Source organism: Pangasianodon hypophthalmus, chromosome 29 (genome assembly GCF_027358585.1).
Source record: "Pangasianodon hypophthalmus isolate fPanHyp1 chromosome 29, fPanHyp1.pri, whole genome shotgun sequence".
NCBI lineage: Eukaryota > Metazoa > Chordata > Actinopteri > Siluriformes > Pangasiidae > Pangasianodon > Pangasianodon hypophthalmus.
Window position 1 is genome coordinate 14,407,390 of NC_069738.1, and position 21,785 is coordinate 14,429,174.

The 21,785-nt window shown below is 39.4% G+C and overlaps 1 protein-coding gene across 2 annotated transcripts in view; it reads left to right on the forward strand.

Moving 5' to 3' along the window:
• Nucleotides 1–9,156: 9,156 nt before the first annotated feature.
• Nucleotides 9,157–21,785, forward strand: part of chd4a (chromodomain helicase DNA binding protein 4a) — a 29,866-nt gene continuing 17,237 nt past the window's right edge. The window contains exons 1-12 of one of the 2 annotated variants that reach the window (XM_026928076.3): nt 9,157–9,417; nt 9,898–10,034; nt 12,167–12,285; nt 12,497–12,745; nt 13,007–13,125; nt 15,414–15,682; nt 16,098–16,222; nt 16,341–16,473; nt 16,720–16,889; nt 18,489–18,725; nt 19,537–19,740; nt 19,885–20,096. In XM_026928076.3, the coding sequence (XP_026783877.1) occupies nt 9,971–10,034; nt 12,167–12,285; nt 12,497–12,745; nt 13,007–13,125; nt 15,414–15,682; nt 16,098–16,222; nt 16,341–16,473; nt 16,720–16,889; nt 18,489–18,725; nt 19,537–19,740; nt 19,885–20,096 (1,901 nt within the window). In that variant the 5' untranslated portion in view covers nt 9,157–9,417; nt 9,898–9,970. The other variant, XM_026928078.3, reaches the window with a different exon arrangement.

Genomic DNA, 21,785 nt, shown 5'->3' on the forward strand with positions numbered 1-21,785 from the left:
TATTTTGAGATTTTTTTTTAAATAAATAATAACTTGTAACTGCTTCAGCAACGTAGAGTCTAAACACTTAAATCTTGTGTAAAAGTTGTTTTAACTAAATTTACAAACCCTGTTTATGCTTTTTTTTTTTAAATTAAGGAGACCTTTTTTTGGATTGATGAGGGAAAAATCTATTTAATTTATTTTATAGTAACAAAACAAGGGGGTAAAATGTATGTTTGAGTGAAAATCATTTCTTGAAACATTCTTGACAGTCTGAATTTTTCTGTGTTATTTTATAACAATTTAACATCACAAGAAACATGATACTCAATCGGTCTTGCTGGGATAAAATAGCTACATCTCAATTTAGACATAATGACTGTGACTGTGATTTGAAAGAATTGTACAGCTGGATATTCTGAGAGGACCTTATAAATTAGATTGAACTGGCCTGTGGGGGCGCTACAATGCTTTATATGTCAATTCAACACAGGTTTCCAGCCCTGGTCCTGGAATAGCTCTCATGCACATTTGTGTTAGTGTTTTAGTGTTTCCATGCTCCCACCACCCACTTCCACACATTCAGAAAGGGCTGTTAATTATTTGAATCCGTTGTTAGAGCAGGGAAAACACTAAAACGTGCAGGACAGGGGGATTCCAGGACCAGGGTTGGGACGATCTGTTGCTCAATTTAAAACAGACAATTAATAATAGTGAATAACTTTGCCAGGATATTGGAGTTTTTGCAAATTATATTTATATTTATTTAATCACCAAAATTCAGGAAAGTTACAGTTTATACAGTATAAATATTATGATCATGATTTGATACACTAGTTTAATGCCTCATAATGAAATTGTTTACAGACATTGTTGGACATAGGTTGAAATTTGGTGGACTTGTTTTTGCCTTTTTGCACTGTTCCTTTAAAGTCTACAAGTTAATAGGTAGACCAAAGCTACCCAACCTTTTTCCTGGAAAACTAACACACCTAAAGCAGTCCATCAAAACTTTCAGTGGCATCTGAATATTAGAGTTAGGTGTATTGGTGCTAAACTCTGGGAAATCATCTGAAATTGATTTAGGCACTACTCATAGTCGTTAGACGCAGAGGAACGTTATCATTAAAATAATTATGGAGAAAAAAAAGCACCCTGGTATAATAATTACACTTTCACTTTAAAACAGACCACTTGAAAGTTAGAACGTAAATGGCATCAAAATAAACCGATAGTCTTCCAAATTGCATGGAAGGAAAGTGTTCTTAACTAAAGAAAGGATCTTATTGCTAATAGATCAGCATACCTCTCCAAGCTGATAGAAGACAACATTAATAATCCTAGATTCTTATTGAGAATAAGACCACCACTGACGCACCAATACCAGTATATAGTAGCAATTACTTTATGAATTTTTTTCATGACAAAATGTAAAATTTTACACAGAAAATACAGAGTCTTCACTTGAAGTCAAACAAACAATTAGTTATGTAGAGACCAATAGCATATCAGTAAAGCAGTTAGAATCATTTACCTCAATCCAACAGACTGAGTTTATTTTACTGATTTCTTCTTCAAAATTACCAATAACCAATAATTAACAATAACTTGATCTGACATGTATCTTCTTAAACAAATACTATGAGAAGCAAGTGAAAAATAATAACCTCTGTTAAAAATAATAAACTTCTCACTAGCACTGGGTGAATTTCCCTCTGCGATGAATAAAGTGATCTATCTATAATGTATCTATCATTGACTATATACACTACATACATGGCCAAAAGGATGTGGACACCTGATGATCACATCCTGAGCTTGGACATTCCCTTCCAAAACCATAGGCATCAATATGGAATTGGCCAACTCGGCCCAACCCCCAAAATCCCCCGCCCCCTTCCTGGTGGCTATAACAGCCTCCACTCTTCTGGGAGGGCTTTCTACAAGATTTTGGAGCGTGTCTGTATGAATTTGGGCCCATTCAGTCAAAAGAGCTTTAGTTAGGTCAGGCACTGACTTTTTTTTTAACCGAGGTTCACTGGGGTTGAGGTCAGAGCTCTGTGCAGATCACTGGAGTTTCTCCACACTAAACTTGCCAAACCATAGCTACAGTGCCATGCATACGTATTTACCCCTTGAAGGTTTCCACATTTTGTTTCTTTACAACCTGAAATTGACAAGTGGGATTTTTATAATTTGATTTACACAGTATGTCTAACATCTGAAGGTGCAAAATATTTTTGTTGTGATACAAAGGTTAATTAAACAAAAAAACAGACATTGGTTGTTTGGTTGCATAAGTATTCACCCAGGGTAAATACTTGATAGAAACACCTTTGGCTCTAATTATAGCTACAATTCTCTACAAGCTTGGCATGTCTTGATCCTGACCTTTTTGCCCATTCTTCAAGCTCTGTCAGATTGGATGGAGACTTTTGGTAGACAGCCATTTTCTTGCCTGACTTAGAGTATAGAACCCTTTTCCACATGTTTGCTGTGTCTCCAGCACCAGATTTCATGTTCTTATTTTCCAATAATGGTTTTCTTTTCTATACTCACTTGCTCCTCCCAGCTTTGTGGAATGTCTGGTCTATGTTTTTCGTGTGAACAGCTTCTGCCATTTGAACTGTAGATCTCTCCAACTTATTCAGAGTTACACTTGGCCTATTGGTTTCTTCTCTGACTAACACCCTCTTTACCTGGTCACTGACTTTTGGTGACTTTTTGGAGTCACACTGTACTATATTCTTTCCATTTTTAACAATGGATTTAATGGTGCTTCACAGGACGTTCATACCAAACCCTGACTGATAGTTTTTCCCAACTTTTTTATAGCTCTTTGGCTGTTTATTTAGGGATGTTCTCTAACAAAATCGGGTGGCTTTGCTGGAACTGGTGTATTTATACTGAGATCACATGACACTTTAATCGAACATAGGTAGACCCCATTCAACTAATTTTATGACTTCTGATGGAAACTGGTTGCACCAGACATAATTTAGGGGTTTCACAGTAAGAGGGTGACTGTCTCCTCCAAATTTTTTAATTTGGAAATGATTTTACAAACTACACTCACTGTCCACTTTATTAGGAACACCTGTACACCTGCACATTCATGCACTTATCTAATCAGCCAATCATGCAAAAAATCACGCAGATACAGGTCAAGAGCTTCAGTTAATGTTCTCATCAAACATCTGTGAGAAAGCTCTGTGCTCACTATAACCTGTTCTTGGCTGAACAGCAGTTTATGAAATACTCAAACCAGCCCATTTGGTACCAACAACAAAGTCACAGAGATTAGACTTTTTCCTTATTCTGTTGTTTGATGTGAACACTAACTGAAGCTCTTGACCTGCATCTGCATGATTTTTTGCATTGCGCTGCTGCCATATGATTAGATAAGTGCATGAATTTGCAGGTGTACAGGTGTACCTAATTAAGTGGACAGTGAGTGTATATTCAATGTCCCCCACTTCAGTATTATGGCTTACAATATTTTGTGTATATTCATGACATATAATCCCAAATACATCCGTTTCAGTTCCAGTTTCCAACACTACACAACAAAATGTGGAAAAGCTCAAGGGGCGATTCCTTATGCAAGGCACTGTAGACTCCCTCTGATCACAGTGTACACCTGTTTAAACCACTGCAGGATAAGAACATAGCCAATAATCTGTTCTCTCCCCCTCTCTGTGGAGCTGTATATGCATGTCTTATGCCTGATGTGATGCCAGTGCCTGATCCTGACACACCTCTACTGCTGTGGCTCCTCTCACCCTGCAGACATGCCCAATTTATCCTGATGTTCTACTTCTGCTTGGAGCTTTCTGCTCTTGTGACACACTTACTGCTGCTGTGAAAGGTCCCACCTGGATGCTATAGATTTGTACCTTCTAAGAACTGCTGAAGTGATTAAGGACTGTCCTGTGCACATTCCAGGACTCTTATTCACAAAATGCTCAAACTTAACATGTTTTCAGTGCGCTACTGGCTTTTGTCTTCTATACCTGTAATGATTTGTAATCCCACTATCAGGTGTCCTGCAGAAGATAACAGGTTCCTTTTTCAGTCTGGTTTTTCTGAAAGTTTCTTCCTCATCTTTGTCTCAGGGGGATTTTCAGTAAACGATTGCCTAATAAGAGCCGAGGATCTCACACCCACCCAAGCCACCCCATACACCCACAACAAATTTGAGACAGCTGACCACCTACTGTAATGTACACCCACTTACCAATTTATTAGGAACCCTTGCACGTCTGCCCATTAATTCAAATATTCAATCAGCCTATCATGAGGCAGCAGCTCAGTGAATAAAATCATGACAGCACATGTCAAGAGCTTCAGTTAATGTTCCTATCAAACATCAGAATAGGGAAACAATGTGATCTAAGTGACTTTGACCATGGCACAGTTGTTGGTGCCATATCAATATTTCAGAAACTGCTGATCTTCTGAGATTTTCATGGATAATACTCTCTAGAGTTTACACAGAATTATGTGAAAAAAATAAACTGAAAACACCCAGTGGGCAGTAGCTCTGTGAGTGGCAAAACATTGTTAATGAGAAAGGTCAAAGGAAAATGGACAGACTTGTTCAAGCTGACAGAAAGGCTACAGTAACTCAAATAACCACTCTTTACAATAGTTGTGAGCAAAAAGGTTCCTAATAATTTGGCTGACAAGTGTATCTCAAAAGAAAATCAGTAATTGCATTATTATTAACAATAACAAAACAAAAGTGAAATTTGTACATTTGTTCCTTTTGTGTGCTCTTCTATACTAAACTATAACATTAGGACTACAGTTACAGAAGTCTCAACACCATGCAAATAAGGTCTTAAGCTACAGTATTAAATTAAATCAAATTCAAATTTTATTTGTCACAGGTAACCATACACAGTACGACTTGCAGTGAAATGCTTTGTACAACTGTTCCAATGTAAAAAGAAAAATATAAAGAAAAATATTAAACGTAAGAAAAATATATACATAGAAAAATATATGAAGGGATTTATATTTTTAAAAAAGTGTATAAGAATATGAATATATATATGGATATATGGATGGTGGCAGCAGCAGTCCGACAGTACTGATATAAAGTGATAATAAAAATAAAAATAAAGATAAAAATCTAAAAAATAAAGATAAAAATTATTTTCAGTTATACAGCATAATAATGCCAGTTATGCAGCCAGTTGTGGTTTTACTTGCTAGATAGTGATGTTGCAGGTAATACAGTCTAATTAGATAACGTTAGCTACATGCTTGCAGATCAGACTGACTTGCACTTGAAATCACTGTATGAATGTCTGTTATTTTTCTGCATTCTGCAGCACCCTCTTGGAGGGCTTTTCTTTTTCATGCTCTTTCCCTCTCTGCTCCACCTGGCCACTTCTTTTACATTCTTCACATCGTCTACATTGCTTTCTGTTTCATGTTGCTTTTATTTACAGAAGCAAGATGGGGATGATGACCAATAGCGTTGCAAGACTAGCAGGTTTATGAATTATTAATCACGTTTGACTATATGGATCAAAATTTATCTGAACTGCAGGATTTGCCAGCCACTTGACAGCATCGCAGGCTGAAACAAAAATGTGCAGGCCAAATCAGTTTCAAGACAGATCAGGGATTTCTCTTGAATCCTTCAATGGCCAGTCTGGGCTTGGCGGGAAACACGAGAGCTGCACTATTTCAAAATGGAAACTCATGGATACCTATTTCATCTCATTATAAGAGCATCCCTATTGGCTGTTGGTTTGTGGAGTGAAGTTTTTCCCAACCATTGACTTTCTGCATGATGCAAGACATTAGATCAGAACTAAAAATGACCATTTGACATAGGAGATCACACATTTGACTGATGTGGAAGATTCTTACCTATAGTGACATTCAATCCCATTTTGTAGTCTCTTGTTGGTATGTCCCAGACATTCACATTTATTTGGCAAGTCTGAGGCGTTACACTATAGTCAGTTGCCATGCTTACTGCAGCGGTGAGGCTGATTTTGATATTATGGGATGTTCTTTGTTTTGTCACATTGTGGCCTCATATAGGAGAGGGAGGGGAGGGTGGCCACTAAAATGTGCGTGTGTGTTATTTTTGCTCCTTTTTTTGGAGAGGGGTAAAAATATAAAAAGTGAAGGTAAAAACATTGAAACTGATGCATATATTTCTTTCATGGCCTTGATTCTAAACCACTACACAACTCAGCAGAAGAGTCACATAACGCTGAAATTGTTTACTATGCAGGTTCTAGTAGTCATAAAGGGAGAGGCTTAATTCAGGTAGGAGATTTACATCAAAATAGCACAGTGTATTTCTTGTTGGTTGGCTAGAATTTATATAAAGGTATATGCCTGGGGTGATTTGGGGTTACACAGCATACTGACTTTAACAAAAAAAGCTAGTGGATGAGTGAAATCTACTGCAGACGTCACATCCAGCCTGGCTTCAGCAGACTGCGAGAGTACAGCAGAATCCAAGCAGTGAATTAGTACTCCTGTTCTTTGATTATTATGGGGTGGCAGTGAGATGGGGGAGGGACATGGTGTTCTTGTCACCCAGCATATTATGGGATGTATGCGTTGTTATGTGGGGGAGGGGTGAAATCGGTGAGTAAAGGGTGGAGGGGATGAATATTATGGTTTGAATCTGGCCTGTTTCTTATGTTTTTTCCCTTGCTTTTCCCTTCTCACCTTTCATGGTTTTAACCTACAACAGAATGATCATGTGGCAGGGCTCCCAGATCTAGCACAGAGATTGGGTTACTGTGTGTATATTTTGGGGCATTTGTATTCAGGTGGAGTTTTTAAATGGATACACCTCATGTGCTGTCATGTGCTGAGAGATATGAAGTTGACATTCCATGTTGAAACTCACAATCCAAAGTTCTTTTCTATAGCAATCTTTTTGAGAACACCATCAGAAGCTCTGATATTTACTCAGTAAAATCAATACTCTTTATACATTTCAGCTTTTGTCAAGTGCATGGTAGTTGCAAAAAGCTGAGACAAACTGCAACCATGGTCCAATAGCTAGAATTAACTATAGGAAGAAAACGATCAAAGAGTCCTTCAACATGCATTTGAAAATGGTGACAGCAACAGGAAATGTTGCCCTCTTTGGGTTTTCCCTCTTAGTCGTTTCATGCTCCATCTCTGAGTCTGTCATGCCTGTCTGTTCTATGGACTATTGGCCCATTTATCTGTCTAATCATTTATCAATGAGTCGACATCCTCATTTGCCTTTCTCTCCATCGTCCTTTGTGTTTTTCTGCCTATCTTTCTGTGAGGCTCAACAATGAAATCCATATGTAGTTCTTGTGCTTAGTGACACGGTAGCATTAAGCGATGTTGTTAGATTGGAGATATGTGTGCGTGTGTGTGTATGTGTGTGTGTGTGTGTGTGGTGGGGGTGCTAGCATAAAGAATATTATGGTCTGCATTTTGGCATATGCAGTAATCTGACCCCCCAACCCCCACCCATCTTGTCTGCTTATCTCCATGGCAACTGTCGGCACAGGAAGAATATTATGGTCTGTACTTTATTTTGACTCAGAAATTATATTATGGGATGTTTGGTGCTAGTTGAGCATGGCGTGGGGGATGGGTACGTCTGAGTAACCACCTCTATATCTAAAATTATGGGATGTTGGTGTTAACGTTTGGTATTCAGTGTTGGGGGTGGAGAGGGTTGACAGAACTTTCAAATGTACATGTGCCTCATTTCCGCTGCTCTTTGTGCCTGTGCTTTACCTCTTTTGGGAGAGAGCCTGTAAAACCCAGTAAGAACAGAGAAAAAAATAGAAAATGAACACAACAGAGAAGAGAGGGTTGGAGTGAGTCAAAAGACAGACAGGGAGCAAAATAAAGTACTATCAGAGAGTTTGCTGAGTCAGAGAAAATTATACATGGTGTGAATGAGGCAAAAGAGAGAAAGAATGTAAGTAAGAGAGAGAGAGCGAAAGAGAGAGCGAGAGAGAGAGCAGGGGAAAAAAATTAAGCAGTTTTCTGGGTATTACAGAACATCCTGTGAGATTTGCTCGATGAAGAAAGGGCTACAGAATCCCAATCCTAGCTAAAACCACTACAGTGAGGTATGTGTGGCTTTCAGAAGAGACAGTTAATGATACCATGAACTTGACTCCTGATGAGGAAAGACTATGGATGATAACTATTGTGATAATTTACTACAGAAGAATGAAATTGTTAAAGAGTGGGCTACATTGTTGAACATCACACTATCAGCCTTACACTGGCAGCACAAGCACAAATACATTAGAGGCTTCTAAAGTCTGTAGCACCGCTATGAGGGCAGGCTTCTTCCTCATACTGCACATGCAGTTCATCATTGCATTGACTATTTTTGCTGGATGGAATGGCTCAGTAGTGGACATAAAGGTTAACATGCTACCTGTTCATTTCAGACTGTAAAGCACTAGCAGTCTTCCGAGCATCATAATGGCTCTTTAAGTCCATAAGCATGTATCATTTTAATAGGTACATTATTATGGAGCTTGTAGGCCCATTTATGCAAAATTGGTACACTAGTAAATGTGAGGAGCATAAGGACAGAAGTGCTTACATTATATGTTTTAGCTGTGATATTGGCTGTGGTTGTGATCCAAACGCAGAAAAGACACACTAGTATAATACACTGGCATGTAGTAGGACTTCTGGAATCTATTTGATGTGCAGTTATGTGGATTTAACATTTCTAGTAAAACTGACAGTCTATTGTGTGACTTGTTTGCTGTATTTATATCATTTTTTGTAATTACCTGTCCATTTCATGTCCTGTACCTGTACCTACTGTACCTACAGTGGCTCCTGACACATGAACAGCAAATCAATGATCTGGACTGAAAGGATGTAGTCATGTGGCGTTGCGTTGCCATGTGACTTGCTTTTTTCTCTCTCCTGCGAGCTCTCTCTTTTTTGGAGTTATGCTTATTGTGGGATGTCAGTGACTGTGCTCATTATTATTATGGGATGTTCAAGGGTATGGGAGGGGTGAATGTCCCTATGGTAACGGTTGCTAAGGGCCATGGTGGAATGGGGAAGAGAGTGTGTATATGTGTGTGGGGGGGTGGATTATTATGGTCTGTATGTTGCAAGGTAACTATGCAGAGTGGGGGGAGGGGTGAGTCTGTGTGTATATGTGTGTAGGGGGTTATTATGGGATGTCTGCCCCCTGATCTCTTTGTGTGTATGCAAGGGGTGTTAGTGGGAGAGGGAGAGACGGCGACGTCGTACGGACCCTACACCGCAGGAAATCCTATAGCTTTATAATCAACACAAAAGGAACCACTTTGAGCTGCATTTAACTGTTGCTGGACGAGGAGATCACAGAGCGTGGAAACAGTGTACTTGGAGACCGCCTCACATTTTCCTCCCCGTTTCAGCCGGCGGCTACACTCAAGTTGTGTGAGTACACCAGCGGTACACTGGCTGCTTGTGCCTCTCAGGGAACATCACTCTGTGGACATCAGTGATTGTAAATCGATCGAATACAAAAAGAAAGCGAAGTTTTCCGAAACATCACAAGATGAATCCATCGCGCCAACAGATTTAGCCGGTGCAGCTAGCTTACACACACACACACGCTCGTGCGCGTTAGCCTGCGCTGCGTGCTAGTTGGAGAAAGAGCTAACAGTTAGCTTAGCTAGCCTGTGAAACCTTCTGCTGTTTGCCGGGTGTAAGTTTCACCGGGTTTTTTTTGTCTGTGTTCTTGTCTTTACATATTTGAGGATACCGTATCTAAATGGTTTAAAATCCCGGAAATTAAGATTCTTATGAAAGATATGACGGATATATATTGGCTACTGATACTAACTTCCGTTTTCTTAATGTGCTTTTAATTTCTGACTCTTCGAAACCGGCTCTTCTCCCGCCCTGTCTCTGAAGCCACAAGCCTGAGGAAGAGGAGTGAAGGAGTCGTGTATTTAACCGAACCAGACGGTGAAAATACACAAATACTATGTCTGGAAGTGAAGACGATAGAGATGATTTCGGACCGACAGAAGACCTGTCAATGATGCAAGGTAGGTAACATTTACACAGCTAGCCTGCTAGCTAGCTAGCTCACACATGAATGTTCCTGATTCTGTGTGTGTGTGTTTTTTTCTTCAGAAAGTTGTGTTACAGTGCAAATGTGAAGTCCTTTTCAAATTATGTTTACAAACACCTAAAATTAATCTAACCAGTAAACTAAACTGAAAAAGAATTAAAGCCCTGTTACTGAAACAAACTTATGGAAAAATCAACGCGTCTATTTTGTAATAAATGTATTTTTTCTTGTTTTTCATTGTCTTGCAGTTCAGTCGATTCTCAGTGCACTTCGCTGATATTTTACCAAGAACTATTAGTTTAGCTAACCGGCTAATTACTTTAACCGGTTTAAACACAAGCTCGCGCAGTTCAGTCTCGGTCGGGTTCTGGAGAACAGCGCTAATAATTCATCAATACTCACTAAAACCCATTCATTTAACTGTAAGCTTTCCGGCTAGCCTTTGGAGAGCTAGTGTTTCCCGGCATGGCTGTCTTTGCGGCCTACCGGTGTTTCTCTCGTGTGTGTGTGTGTGTGTGTGTGTGAGAGAGCGCAGCGCTGGCCAAGTTGGTGACGAATCCACGCGTTTTGCAGATGTTTTTATCACAAAGCTCCGTTTACCGAACAGTCTGTCGAGCTACCAGGCAGTTTTCCGATAAACTGAAGTATTCCTAGTCGTTTATTTTGTCTCTTCTGCCTGTTGTGGAATTTGTTTTTGGCAGGAGAAAGATTTAAGGACGTCACTTATCAGTTGCTCGTAATGGGGGTTCCCCACACACACACACACACACACACACACACACACACACACACACACACACACACACACACTCTGCTTCAGCTGCTAAGGAAGCCACACTGCTCGGGCCTGATGTCCTTTTAGTTCTTACTTCAGTTTATGCTAAATTGATTTATAGGTTTTATCACATGAAAACTGGATGTACAAGCTTCTTATAGCATTGTCTCCTTTTGTTTCAATAGTCCATTATATTAGTTAATCGTGAATGTACTTGATTCTTCGACCCAGCAGACTGTGGTCTGATGCTTACCCAGGATGATTCCCGGTTATGTTACTGAAATATTTAGCGAGTAAGAGACAGTCACTTTACAAAGTAGTGCTTCCACATGCCATTTCAGATATTAAAGCAGAGGCTGTCTTATCAGAGGCCCCACAGTTACAGACACAATACACAGGTCTTATTGCTGAACCAGCCTGTAATGTAATTGATGTCACTTTTACACCTATTTGTCTGTACGCTGAGTCCAAATCAGAGCCCGATTGATACTATTGGTTATTTACTGTTTGTTTCACACCACACATAATTAAACAAACCAGAAAGCAAAAGAAACGTTGGCTGATGGGCCTGTAGGGCTGGAAGCATGGTCATAATAAACACTTTTATTTATGGGCAGAATTAAGGCTACGAAAAGCTAAACAAACCTTTACCCAGCACACGTAGAAATCACAAAAATCACCTGAGCACAGAAAACACAGAGCCAGCACTAAATAAATTATTACATAATTATATAAATGACATTTTGTGTAACTCATCCAATGTTTATTTACTCTTTTTGTTCATCGGGCCAAACATCTAGAACACATTTTCTAGATTAACTCAGTTTGGATAAATTTAAAATGTGAAATTTATACCCAGCTTTCTGTAAAGGTGCTTTTTGAAAGTGTCCAGTGTTAAAAGCGCTGTATAAATAAAATTGAATTACTTAATGTTTGGTTCACTTCCTGTGGTTGGTTTGGGTTTATTCAGTTTTGAATCACTTTCACACTGCAATAGAACCACACTAGAGTTCACTTGGAACCGGTCTGACATGACCTCACTCAGATGGTCTCACACCAGTCGTTTTGGTTCATACCCACTCCGAGGGGAAAATCACACAGCTCAATTCAAATGGCCTAAACACTGTGTATGTGAAAGCATGTTGAGAGACGAGCAGAATTAATGAGCTTTTACTTTTAAAGGTAGATTCTGACATTTTAGTTTTGATGCTGTGCAGGGCCTCTGAATTGAGCTGCTGAATGGTGGCCCACAATCTAACATGGGGGTGTGTGTAAAATTGTTCATGCTGAATGAATGAAATCTAAACTCTTGGCATATGTCTCTTCTACAGATGATGACCTGGAGGAAGATTTGTCAGAAAATGAAGCCCCTAAAGTGAAAAAGAAGAAGAAAGCCAAGAAGAGCAGTCGTGAGAGCAAAAGCAGCAAGAGGCAGCGCTCTCGTAGGGAGGTAAGCCTAAAAGATGCCACATCTGTAACTGAATATCTTGCTCTCTCATTTTTTTGTAAATTTTTTAGTGGCTCTTTTTTTCTGTAAACTTTTACTGTACTGTAAAGCTTTCCTGAGACCTTGCTGCACTGAACTGCTGATATTAAAATAGGACATCTTGCTATATTGAATATTTTGCTGTATTACAATATGTGTGTGCTTTCCCCCTCAGGATATCCCAATTAGTTCCCCTGAGCCTGTAGAGGGGCATGATGTGGATGAGGTGGAGGAAGATGGGCCTGGAGGGCGTTCTGACAGTGAGGGCAGTGATTACACTCCTGGCAGGAAGAAGAAGAAGAGAGCCAGCACCTCCAGAGACAAGAAGAGGAACAGTGCTGGTGCTGACAGGAGCTCCAGCTTGGCTATCTCTAAGAGGAAGGAGCCTGAGGAAGAAGAGGATGAGGATGATGATGATAGCTCTGTGAGTATTAGCGCTACAGTTGCTGCAGTACAAATAATAAATAGCTTATTTCCAGCAAATCCACTCTGCTCCCGACACTGTTAGTTCAGTGTAGAATTGTAGAGACATGTTTGGTATGGTGATGCACATAGAGCAGGGTTCATATGTTTTAATGCCCATAAGAAACCCAAGGCAGAATATTATTTGAAATACATAAAAAAAAAAAAAAATAAATAAAAAAAAAAAAAAAAAAAAACATATATTCTGTAAAACTTTTTCCAGGAGCCGAAGACCTCCTCCCAGCTGCTGGATACCTGGGGCATGGAGGACATTGACCATGTCTTTACTGAAGAGGACTACAGATCTCTTACCAACTACAAGGCCTTCAGTCAATTTGTCAGGTGCGGTATGTTCAGGCATCAGTCACTCTTTGAACACAGTATTTCATGTATATAAAGACTATACGTGGTCATGTGAGTTGGCTTTACAGGTATGTTTTGAAGATTTTTATATATATTTATACCACAGCGTGGTTGAATTCTCAAATCTGCTTAGTCATAATTCATTACACACATACACACGCACACAGCTCAAACCAATCTGGCCAATTTTCGTCTGACCTTTATCAACAAGGCGTTTCCACACACAAATGTTGCTCCATGTTTTTTGTTTTTTTCAGCATTCTGTATAAACTATAGAGACTGTTGTGTGTGAAATTCCAGAGATCTGCAGTTTCTGAAATACTCAAACCAGCCCATCTGATACCAGCAACCATGCCACAATAAAATGTCACAGGGATCACACATACTGATGTTTGATGTGTGAACATTAACTGAAACTCTTGACCTGTATCGGCATGTTTTTTTTTGCATTGCACTGCTGCCATATTATTGGCTGATTAGATAACTGCACAACTGCGTACATGTACAGGTGTTCTTAATAAAGCGTTTGTATGTGTGTGTGTGTGTGTGTGTGTATATATATATATATATATATATAGATAGATAGATAGATAGATAGATAGATAGATATTTAAAATGAAGCAATCAAGATGTGACTGAAGTGTAGACTTTTAGCTTTAATTCAAGGGGATTGACAAAAATATTGCATTAGCTGTTTAGGAATTACAGCCATTTTTGTAGAGTCCCTCCATTTTCACAGGTTCAAAAGTAATTGCATAAATATTAGGACAAATGCTGAGTTTCCTCCCTTGAGATGCTTCAGTAAGTGAAAAGCATGCTCAGTTGGGTTGAGGTCATTGGACATTTAAGAGTATGTCATTTCTTGGGTTGCTTTCGCTTCATGTTTTGGGTCATTATAGAACAGTGAATCTGAGCAGAAAGTATAGCTTTACACACATCAGAATTCATCCTGCTACTTCTGTCAGCAGTCACATCAACAATAAACACCAGTGACCCAGTCCCATTGGCAGCCATACATGACCATGCCATAACACTGCCTCCACATGACCATGCCATAACACTGCCTCCTCATGAGCCCTTCCAAGTCAATCTTGCATTAGAACTGGTCAGCCTTTTTTAGAGGTTTTTATCAAGTCATTGGCTTGCATCTTGAGGTAAACCATCTGCATTTACATGAATTAAGGTGTTTCTTGATAGTAGACTTTGACAATGATACGCCTACATCCGCCAGAGTGTTCTTGACTTGATTAGATGTTGTGAAGGGGTTTTTCTTCAAGAAGGTAAGAATTCTGCGATCATCCACTTTAGTTGTCTTCTGTGGTCTTCCAGACCTTTTGGTGTTGCTGAACTTGCCAGTGCATTCCTTCTTTTTGTGAATGTACCAAATTGTTGATTTAGCGACTCCTAAAATTTTTGTTATCTCTCTGATAGGTGTGTTTTGTTTTTTCTGCCTAACGATGGCCTCCTTCACTTGCACAAACACCTATTTGGACCGCATAGTGAGAGTTCCCATGAACAGCTACCAAATGCATATTCAATGCTGGGAATCAGTCTCCTTAATTTGTCATGAAATAATGAGGAAAAGGCCCACATCTGGGCATGAAACTGCTTATCAGTCAGTTGTCCAATTACTTCTGAGCCTGTGAAAATGGAAGGATTCTGTTAAAAATGGCTGTAATTTTTAAATAGTTAATGCAATATTTTTGTTAAGCCCATTGAATTAAAGCTGAAAATCACATCTTGATTGCTTCATTTCAAATCCATTGTGGTGTACAAAGGCAAAATTACTAAAATTGTCCAAATAGTTATGGACCTATGTATGTATGTATGTATGTATGTGTACACAAACACACATACACACACTCAAACAGTGTTAAACTGGCCAAGTCCATCATCAGACCTTAACCCACTTGAGCAGCATTTCACCTCCTGAAGAGAGACTGAAGTGAGAGACTCCCCAAAACAAACAACAACTGAAAAAGCTGGAAAAGCATCACAAAAGAAGAATGCAGCAGTTCGGTGATGTCAGTGAGTCACTGGCTTGATGCTGTTATTGCTAGCAAGGAATATGCAAACAAATATTAAGTGTTATTTACTTTAAGACTGTAACTAACTATCTGTTCCAGTACCTTTGCTTACCCAAATTTGGGTGATCTGCCACAAAAGGTGCCACGTTCTAAGGTGTTTAACACATCTAGAGGTAAATATCAAGAGAGGAAAGCTGAAAACCTAATCAATCATCTTTACACTTTCCTTTCTTTTCCTAGGCCTCTTATTGCAGCGAAGAACCCAAAGATTGCTGTCTCCAAAATGATGATGGTACTTGGGGCAAAGTGGCGTGAATTCAGCACCAACAACCCCCTACGTGGGTCTGCCAGCGCCAATGCTGCCCTGGCGGCTGCCAATGTGGCTGCGGCTGTGGAGAGTATGGTGGCAGCTGAGACTCCAGTCGCTGCCCCTGCAGCCACTCCGCTTGCTGAGCCACAGCCCCCTCCTGCTCCTCCACTCCGCAAGGCCAAGACTAAAGAGGGCAAGGGTGAGTATGGCTCTTGCAAGCGTGTGTTTTAAAGAAACTCGGCTTCTGTGTCATGCAGTGGTTTGCTAATGTAATAAATTGATTGTACCCCATCATTAACTACTTCAGTCAGTAATATAATTTAAATGTATGAAATTCCTTGGATTAATACTTTTTCCTCATGTAGCTTGCTGAGATATTATTTTAATAAACACTGCAGCAGGCAAGTACATCTGGGTGCAAAATAGCTTCCCAAGGTTACACATGCCACTCATCAAATGGGTGGAGGAGCAGGAGAGAGCTGACTGAGCTACTGTGAAAGCTTCAGTAACTAAAATGTTGCACTATAAGTCTCTTGGAGTATTTGTAGTATTTAGAAATGTCTGACCAGTTATATATTACAGAATTGAGACCTGCTGGCATGTTCTGTTCACAGGTCCTAATGCCCGCAGAAAGTCCAAACCTGCCCCCAAACCTCAGGAGAAGAAGGTCAAGACTAAGAAAGTTGCACCTCTAAAGATTAAGTTGGGTGGCTTCAACAGCAAGAGAAAGCGCTCCTCTGTATGTGATGTTTATTTAAAAATTTTTTTTTGCATTGTTACTTGCATGTAGCTCCTCACTAGCATAATTTCACCACATCTGACAGATGATTTGTTACTTTTATTGCTTGCTTGTTAAGAGTGAAGATGATGATATGGACGTAGACAGTGACTTTGATGATGGCAGTATAAACAGCGTCTCCGTGTCGGATAGCTCCAATAGCCGCAGCAGCCGCTCAAAAAAGAAACCTAAGCCCAAGAAGAAGAAGAAAGGTGGGGAAAACCTCAGTAGCTCACAAACTGAGCTCAGTCACTAGAGTTTGGTTCACTAGAATATAGTTGGGCATTACAAACTTTTCAGTGAGAATTCTTGCCATTTCTTTCCAATGTCTCCCTGAATAAACCCAATAAATCTAGACGTAGTATCCTTACATGAGTCCTACTGGAAAGGCCTACTCAAGTCTGATGACTCTGGCTAGAATGTCTTAAACCTCTTTTATCTTTCCATGTCTAATTCAGTGGACGATGATGCTGATGGCTATGAGACTGACCACCAAGACTATTGTGAGGTGTGTCAGCAGGGAGGAGAGATTATTCTGTGTGATACCTGTCCCAGAGCTTATCACATGGTCTGTCTGGATCCTGATATGGAGAAAGCCCCTGAAGGCACTTGGAGCTGCCCACACTGTGTAAGTGACTGTCTGTAAATGTTCACACATCAGATTCTGTGGAAATTTGTTGTTACTGATCAATGGTGGCTAACAATTTTTGTTTATCAGATTAGATTTATTTGTTCACAGCAATTTGTTCTACTAAAAACACCTCTTTACTGACACATTCCCTAAGTTTTATCAGGAAAGGTTATGCCATTCTCGACCTTATTTTCAACGTTCATGCATTCAAGTTACAAAGAGGGAAAAAAGAGTCCAATGACATCTCCATGTTCCTGTTTTTGTTAGCAAAAAACTAGCCAGCTAACTGTAACGAGTGATGTATATTTTCCTCCTTAAATCAGTAACTGTATTAGTCAGTTTCATAGACTTAACAAGAGAATATGTCTGTGTTCACTTCAGTTCAGTTTTATTTGTTTAAAGCACGTTTAAACAGTTCAGTTTTATTTGTTTATTTAGCATGTTTAACAATGGACATTGTCGCAAAGCAGCTTTAGGAAAAACTTTAAGGAAAAACTCCCTGAGATGACATGAGAGGAACCAGACTCATCTGGGTGGCACTGGATAGTGCGATTATAATAATTCCCTTTAGTGTGCAAAAAGTGCATTTGTGTAACCAGAAAATTCATTATAGTTTTAACATGAAGTGTATTTTGTTGAAGTTATCCACTGTTCACTGATGGAGACTTGAGTGCAAAACTGTTCATGGAAATTGCAGTCTTAATGCTATCATAGCAAAACTGTTCATATCAACTACATCCAAAGCCATCTTCATGCTTTAAGCGGTACCATCCTCAGTAATCTCATGTAACCTTAGGCTGTCTGTGTGGGGCCATCCTCAGAAGCGAGGGGTTTCCAGAAGAAGGGCATCAGGATGGATCAGGCAGGTCCGTAGAGCAGAAGGGGTCAGGGAGCACTGGTATCTCAGGAGTAGCATATGTAGCTGGAGGGGGAGAGGGAGAAAAACACAGATTATTAGGTATGCTTATTGTCATGTTGTTGGCAGTTGTATGTTGATTGATATAAAGCTAGTAATGTTTGTAAATGCTTGTATATACAGTATAACTCATCTAAAGGCAAGAAGTGCTGCTGTTCATGCTGTGAGCAGCCATGTTGTTTGAGGAGTTGAGGAGTCTGAGGAGTTGAGGAGACCATTCCAAGTTCCTGAGTAGGAACTCTGAGTTGAAGGGGTGTTTTTTTTGTGGGTTTTTCCTAGTCGGAGGTCAGAAATTACATGCCACATCTAGGATTCCTGCTTTAAAGACAGTCAGATTAGTCCAGATACTAAGATTAAGGTTACCAAATAATTAAACTGTTATTATTCCATGCAGCCAGAGAGGTCATCAGTCCTACACCTTCATCAGATCTGGCTTTGCATTGAGTGATTTGAATTTACTCTACTACCTATTACTGCAATAATGCAGAACCTTAAAAAGGAAATATAACAATAAAAGTGTTCTTTATAAAGATTTTATTTATCTTTTTTAGTATTGAATACTACTCTTTGTATAATTTCTAACAAAAATGGCATTTAGAATGTTCCTACAAGGTACTTCAAGAGCTTGTCTGTGGATAAATGTGGATAATCATAAAGTCTTGTTTTAAAATGTCTCTCAGGAGAAGGAGGGTATTCAGTGGGAAGCTCGTGAGGAGGCTTCAGATGGGGAAGAGGAGAACGATGCAGGTGGAGGTGAGGCAGAAGAAGACGACCACCACATGGAGTTCTGTAGAGTGTGTAAGGATGGAGGAGAGCTGCTTTGTTGTGACACCTGCCCCTCTTCATACCACATCCACTGCCTTAACCCACCCCTGCCTGAAATTCCTAATGGAGAGTGGATCTGTCCACGTTGCACTGTGAGTGAACCATTCAGCTGCAGTGGACAGGGTTAGCTGACAAGCACAGCAGCTTGTTAGCTTCAGAGTAGAGGATAGTGACTAGTTTTTACATGAGAACATTGTGTGATATCAGAATCTTCTGAGTACAGGCATCTAATGTAATTTATTTTCTCAATGGGCTACTTGCACAGACACTTCCAGATTTTATTTATGGCAGTTTCTTGTCCCTTGTATAATTTTCCGTTCTTGTAGGCTGAAGAAAGGCTTCAAAGTGAATGCTTCGTCATAAATACACAACTTTCAAGTTAAGAAAAAAGCTGTTAACAGAAATGAACACACAATCTAATGTTAGTCCAGACAGTTCACTGCAAAGTAGTTTGTTCTGTTGCTAACAGGGTGTTTTGACTTGAAAGAATAGACATATACATTATTACGTTTAATTTTCACTGGCAATGTATCACGTATGTCTGGCCTTTTATTTAAAAAAAAAAAAAAAAAAGCCACGATAACCCATAGGCTATAAAAGCTATAGCATGTTAGTCATAGCTAAAGCATGTTAATCATGTTATTAGCAGGTAAAATCATGTTTAGTAATAGTAATTTTGTTCCATCAAAAGAGCAATAACGGAATTCTCCGACCCTCTGTGGTTTTGGCTCAGCTAGCTGATCTGGTGTAAAATGTCTGCTACAGACCTTTAAAATGAAAATTGCACCATTTCAAAATGTCACAGCCCTGAGTGCAAGTGGCTCATTGTCAGACTAGTAAAATAATTTGACTTGTTAACTTTTATACTTCTTTTTGGATTTGAAACTTTACTTTCTTTGTCAGTGTCCTCCTTTAAAGGGGAAAGTGCAGAAGATCCTTACCTGGCGTTGGGGAGACCCACCGCCGCCCACTCCTGTTCCACGCCCACCCGACCTCCCAGCCAGTGCCCCAGACCCTACTCCACTGGCTGGCCGGCCCGAGAGGGAATTCTTCGCAAAGTGGCAGAACATGTCCTATTGGCATTGTTCCTGGGTGTCTGAGCTGCAGGTCAGCACACACATCTTTCACATGTCTTGAACAACATTAACTTAAGATCTTCTCAAAATTCCAAAAAAGTCCCAAACTTCTGTGTTCTGTGGATATGTCCAATTGCACAAATACAGTGAGTCTAAGGTGCTTTTCCCTCCTCAGCTGGAACTGCATTGCCAGGTGATGTTCAGAAATTACCAGCGCAAGAATGACATGGATGAACCCCCACCCATAGACTTTGGAGGTGAAGGCGATGAAGATAAGAGTGAAAAGAGGAAGAACAAAGATCCCATTTATGCGCAGATGGAGGAGAAGTATTACCGCTTTGGCATCAAGATGGAGTGGATGATGATTCACCGCATCCTCAACCACAGGTAAGGCTCCAAGTTCTGCAGTGCCTTTTGCTTTTGGAATGGGACAGGCCTCAAATATAAACAAATTCATTCACTTTGAATTTGTACAAGACAACACAACCATCAGCAAATCGGGCATTTGACAGCTTTAAATAATTGTTTCCTCCTGATTTGATGGCCCTGCCTACTCAGATAAAAAATAATTTACGTAATATGCAAAACCTACCTTTGTGAACTAGATTTTTAGGTTTTTTTGGGGTTTTTTTGTTTTTTTGTTTTTTTTTTGTGGGTTGGTCTTCTTGACCCTACAGATTGCCAATTATGGCTATAATAGTGATTGTCACTTAGATAGTAATCCCGAAAGTTTATGTAGAGCCTAAACCGTGATAGCTGGGAACACCAAATTTTAAGTACATGTTAAGAACATGACTCTCTAAATGTATAAAATAAGATTTTCCCTGGTTGACCTGATGGGGTCCCTACCTTTTAACAGAATTTCTTGGGTTGTGCTGAATAAATGATCCCCATGTTATTTTTCTGTCTGTTATGGTGATTTTAAGCTAAGTTTAAATAGGACCTGTTTCTACTATTATGCACTTTAACTTAAAATCTCCAAAAAAGATGTTTAAATTTGTGGGTTGTAAGAGAAGTTTTAGAGACAAAACCTTTTTCTGCTTATTCCTTGACTCACACCAAACAAAAATGTCTCAAGATCCAGTATGCTCTTCCCACTTAGAATTTGAAGTAATTTGAGTAATATTATGCAAAACTGTTTTTTGGTCTGCCTGAAAATTTCTTCAAATCTTTATCAAACTTGACTGAGATGATTTGCCTCACAAAAGATAGCAAAAGGATTTTTGATATTCAGAGACATAAACCATTCACTAATAATCTCTGCTTCTGCCTTTCTGCACCCACCTAATCTTATATCCATATAAAGTACCTGACTTTGAGGTAGCCTAGAACTTTTGATGCATGTAGTTCAGTTGGAGTGCTATAACATTCAAATGACTGTAGGGTTCCTGCAAGGGTTCCTGCAAGGGTTCCTACAGAAATTCGTAAAATATCTCAAAATAGATTTTGAAATGCAAGTTCATAAAGTTGCTTTTAACTTTGTGATACTAAATTCTGAGTTTACTATTTATGGCTGATTTAGAAATTATTGTTCAACATATGATAACATCTTTGAGAATTTAACTTTTTGTGTGCTTCCTCTTTTCTCTGTTCCTTGCATAGCCAGCTCTGGGTCATGTAACTTTTCATGCCCTTTTTTTTTGTGCCCCTACTTCTCATCTCCTCGGGGGAAAACAGGGAAGTGCAAACTTCATGAAAATGGTTGGAGGATGAAGAGTATTTGGCATTAAGTTTTGAGGTTAGATGCAAGATGTGTCAAGACATTCCAGTTGGGCACAATGAGGATAAAGATTTTCACTTTCCCCTTTGTTGGATTTTAAAATTCTAGAACCTTACTTCTGGATGAGATGTGCAAAAGACAAGAGAGACATTTTAGTACAGGAAAAACATAAAGTAGGAAATGTCAAAATTTGAACATATGAATGGTTTTTGCAGTCTACCACGCATTTTAATTTATTTGGGATTGTTCTGGTGTCAACGTATTCACTTTTATTTGGTGGGGTCTTAAGAAGGTATTAAAACATTGAATTTGATTTGAAAGACTGCACTAATCCTGAACTATCTCTGGAACCATTA